This window comes from Limulus polyphemus, unplaced genomic scaffold (assembly GCF_000517525.1).
Source record: "Limulus polyphemus unplaced genomic scaffold, Limulus_polyphemus-2.1.2 Scaffold527, whole genome shotgun sequence".
In the NCBI taxonomy this organism is placed as follows: Eukaryota; Metazoa; Arthropoda; class Merostomata; order Xiphosura; family Limulidae; genus Limulus; species Limulus polyphemus.
This window is the reverse complement of record NW_013666137.1, coordinates 201,665-206,528: the sequence shown is the minus strand read 5'-3', so window position 1 is coordinate 206,528 and position 4,864 is coordinate 201,665. Positions and strand designations below refer to the sequence as shown.

The 4,864-nt window shown below is 36.0% G+C and overlaps 1 protein-coding gene across 1 annotated transcript in view; it reads left to right on the top strand.

The window, feature by feature from the left end:
• The first annotated feature begins 738 nt into the window (after positions 1-738).
• LOC106458885 (transcription factor Sox-6-like) overlaps positions 739-4,864 on the top strand; it is a 16,273-nt gene continuing 12,147 nt past the window's right edge. The window contains exons 1-2 of the mRNA XM_022385239.1: positions 739-753; positions 2,994-3,096. Of these exons, the coding sequence (XP_022240947.1) occupies positions 739-753; positions 2,994-3,096 (118 nt within the window). The remainder of the gene's footprint in view (positions 754-2,993; positions 3,097-4,864) is intronic.

Sequence of the window (4,864 nt, the reverse complement as noted above, 5' to 3'; positions counted from 1 at the left end):
TTGATGCACACAGTTTTCATTTTTAACACAAATACGTTTCAATATACACATAACAATACAATTTACAATGACAGTTATTACAAATAGTTATTACAAACAATGATTTATAAACAAAAGTTTCACAAGCTTACAAGCAATATAAAGTATTCTTTCTAGTCTGAAACTTACTTAATATCTTATCGAGGGTTCACGATGAGCTATCCCTGTAGTCTTCACTGTTTATCCGCCTATTAGAGATTGAGTTTCCACCGATGACGTTAGGTAATGTTTTCGTAAAAGTATTAATGTCCGATGTGAATCCACTAAAGTTAAATGGTTTGTAATGTTCGAACATTATAAATATTCCTGGTCAAATATCTGAACTTCCCTATTGATAAGCGTTATAACAATCACAGTTATAGCTTCCGAAGTTTATAGCACATTAATAATAGATACTCTTTTTGGCGCGTCACGTTGGTTATATTTATAGGCGTGTGGATTATAACAGTTAAATGACCTATTGGGTTAAGTACGTAGAATTCTTAACGAATCTGATGACCGTGCGGGACGTCTCAATGACTGCAAGGTTAAACCTGTTTCACAACACGTTCTACCCATTAAATACCCCTAGTATAAAAGGCATTTTAAACCGAATGGTTTGATCAAAAATGATAAACAGATCGACATATCTAGTAAGAGACACCAGATCTGGCGACGCTTTCAAAACCTGGGTATCGGGGACAAGTATCAAAACTCAACATGGTGACAGTAACGGTAATATAAGCGTATATAGACAGATAAAGCCATTTATACACAAAATCTTAACATATAAACACTGGTGTATGAGATGGGGCTCTGGAGAATGATAGATCCATTCCCCAAATGCCTTTCCATTTGCAGTAAGTAGCACTATCTACACCCACTTCTGCTTTACACATATGGTGACGTCATCCAGACGTCCTATTCCTAATTTGATTTTTGCATTGTTTAATGAAGTTTTAAAAACTTCCCATGCACGCACACACGTTATTCTTTTGATTTTATAGATGTCGTTAACACTCTCTTTCTTTACGTGACTAGAGAGCACTAACTGGATTGTGTAATAATATTAATGTCAGTTTGTCGCTGAAGAATGGCCCGGCATGGCCAGGTGGTTACGGTGCTCGACTCGCAAATCTGAGGGTCGCGGGTTCGAATCCCCGTCACACCAAACATGCTCGCCCTTTCAGCCGTGGGGGCGTTATAATGTGACGGTCAATCCCACTATTCGTTGGTAAAAGAGTAGCCCAAGAGTTGGCGGTGGGTGGCGATAACTAGCTGTCTTCCCTCTAGTCTTACACTGCTAAATTAGGGACGGCTAGCGCATTATAGCCCTCGTGTAGCTTTGCGCGAAATTCAAAACAAACAATCCCTGAAGAAGAAAGGTTCACCTTTCGAAAGCGCGCGGGTTGTAGGGATTTTATTCATTTCCATCAAGACTTCTTGAACCTGCGTGTTTTTCTAACATCATGAATGTAAGACTAAAAACTACATTTCTTTACATCTATGAACAGCACCAATTTGGGTTGGATACATTAAAAACCACTCTGTCGTCAACAATATTAACGTAATTAACAACAAAACCATTTCTTTAATTCTCTAAACAGCGCCATTTTGGAAACATTAAGAACCACTCTGCCGTCAACAGAAGTAATGTAATTAACAACACAACCCATTTCTTTACCTCCCTAAATAACGCCAGTTTGGATAAATTAAAACCCATTTCAAAATCAGTAGAATTAATGTCATTAAGAACAAAACTTCAATTATTTGCTTGTTTTCAAACTCCAGTATTTTAGCTATCCATTAGGAAGTCGCTTTTACCCACTTAGTAAAAGCTACTTCCTCGTGGATATCTGAAACACAAAGTTTAGTTTACGCGTATTTCAGGCATCAGTAGTCCTCTTCAACTTGAGTTTATAAGAATGCTGTGAATCCATGATATTAACTTTATTGTAATGTATAGATGGCGGTTTTATATTATTTGTTTTTTGTTTTGTTTGTTTTTCTATTACAAATTTTTTTTTCGTGTTTGTCATTGTAGTTTTCGGGTTGTACTCCAGCTTCTAAAAAATCAATTCTAACTACTCAAATAGTGGATTAAACCTATTCAATTTGTACTATTTGTAAATATTGTAGCATAGTTAAACCTCTCTTATCTAGTCCGTGCGTGTCTATCAGAAGGTATAATTGAGTTCAGTGTCTTTAGTTAGTTGTTTGTTTTCGCGCGAAACTACATACACAAGAGCTATCTGCACAAATGAGTTCGTAATTGTAAAGTGATAGACTAGAGGAAAGGCAGCTAACTAGTCGACAGCACCCACCACTAAGTCTTGTCTGATAAATAGTTGGATTTCACTGTCACTCTTTTAGCATACCTACGACCCTAACGTTTGGAGTGCGTTTTTACAGCAACAGAGCGCCAGCCACTATCCTCTGATTCACATTCTAGGCACGCTAACCAATATGCCACACCTGACTTGTCTTTAGAGTTCCCTAACAAAAAATTATACTTCAATGTTAGTTTCATAGTGCGAAGTACTGTCTCAAAAACACATGTATACAAATTGTTTTTCGTAGTGGTTACCACCTACGTAGCACTCAGTTTTGTTTTTTTTTCTTTAAAGTGATAGTAGTTATTTTTGGTTTATTTTTCTTTTGAAATAAAGTTTGACAATTAAAACAAAAACTATAAAAGTCGACCTTAGAATGAAGTATCTTGTACGGTTTTTGCGTTTAATTTTGTGTTTCATAATTTGTCATTCTAATATCAGTGAATGTCTCGTTAAATAACGAAACGTTGTACATAATTAGAACATTCTTGAAGGTTAGCTACATTCTTCATGTAGGGTGATAGGAAGGTTAAGAACTAGTACAGAAACTTGGATATTGGCCTTTTTGGAAACGTTTGCTTTAATTCTCTTGAATACTGCTAAAAATGTTATTGTAACATATATTGCTTTTTATAACTGCAGGTTGGTCCAACGTTTCTCCCAGGAGGTGGTTTATATGGACCTTTTCCACCTCACTTCAGGAATGCTACTCATCACCCCTTCACAGGACTTGTTGGACATCCAAGTAGGTTTACTTATCTGTGTATATACCGATAAGTTTTAAACTTCTATGCAAGATTAAATAACTTACCAGATGTTTTTTTTGTACTCGTTTTTCACCAGTGCTGTAAATAAATGTTTTCAATGATCCATTCATATAACTCTCGTAATCTTGAGTTATCAGCAACAAGTCCATGTTATTGTGAAATATCTAAAAATCACCCATTCTCAAATCTCGTCTATTGTTAACTAGCAGAGATCAGCAAAATAGTTTGCGGTCAAATTAGTATCTTTAACCAACTTTTAGTTCTAAATAAGTATTATTCAGGTCTAGCAGAGACCTGCAAAATAGTTACGGTTAAATTAATGTCTTTATTGCAACAATACTTCTATAAATACAGGATTTGTGGATTAATACAAAAGGATTATAATCGTAGACACCGAAACTGGCAAGTCAACTTGTTTTAGGCCTAACATTAGTTAAACTTTTATTAAGTACAGCCTATATTTGATAGAGAGATAAATTAACACTGTAACTTGTGTACGTCTTTTGCTTTAGTTTAGTGAGGGCTAAACTTTACCGTACTTAATACTCTCAATAAATATACTATTCTACGACCTAACGTTAAACCTTTTTTAAAATTCTGATAAGCTTTTAATATGTTATTGTGCAAAATATTTATTACTGTACATTTACATCCGACTTTTTGTTTCTATCTGTTGAAATGTTTGTTTTATTTAGTTAAGCACAAAGCTACACAGTGGGCTATCTGTGCTCTGCCCACTACGAGTATCGAAACCAGGTTTCTAGCATTGTAAGTCCGCAGACATGCCCCTGGGGGGGGGGCTGTTGAAATGTAGTGCGGGAACGTGCGCTTGTAGATAGTAAGATATTCGTGCATTTTCAGGACAGACAAAAACTGAATATAGTTGTAATAGATAGTACGTGTAGTGCCACAGTAACAGCGTTTTTCTTATTGACAAATTCTGTATTCTTTATTTGTTTGTTGTGGTTTAACGAAAAGCTACATAATGGGCTAATGCGCTCTGGCTACCATGAGGAATCGAACCCCTGATTTGAGCATTGTACGTCAAGTTTTGTTACGAAATAATAAACAGACCAGTGGTGCAACAGGGATTTATTCACAACTTGAAGTGTGTACATTTAGTGTGATTAAAGTTATGTAGTTTCATGTAGTAATGTTACTTATTTGTATTTGGGTCTGACCCCTCACCTTCTGTAGAAAAAAAAAAATTACAAAGTTGTCATTGACATTAAGAATGTGACGTCGCAGACATTAAACCTGAGTACGCAGATTACATATCTTTATGGGCTTACTATTATAGGGACTGAAAGGTGTGAACAAACAGACACAAACTTAGCTTTATATATTAGATATTTTTGTGCGCCAGCAATACCAAGCGTTGGATGCACGTATACCCGATTCGATTTTATCAGGATTTCTACCAGCCTACCCTCAAATTGAAATTCTTTTAGGCATAATTAGAATAAATTAATCTACGAGACCTTGGGCGTGGTCACATACGTCAATCGAAATGGTTTAATCTCCTGAGTCTAAAAACTGTAATTAGATATCAAATCGGTCAAGAGATGATGGAGCTATGAGCTAAAAGTTTGTACTTGAAAAAAAAAAAAAAAAAGAAAGAAACAACAACTCAGAGCCATTCTATGAGCCGTTATGCCGCGGCTATAAATCGGCCTCCCAGTGGAACAGCGGAAAGTTTACAGGCTCTAAAAATGGGTTTCGATACCCGTGGTGGGCACAGCACAG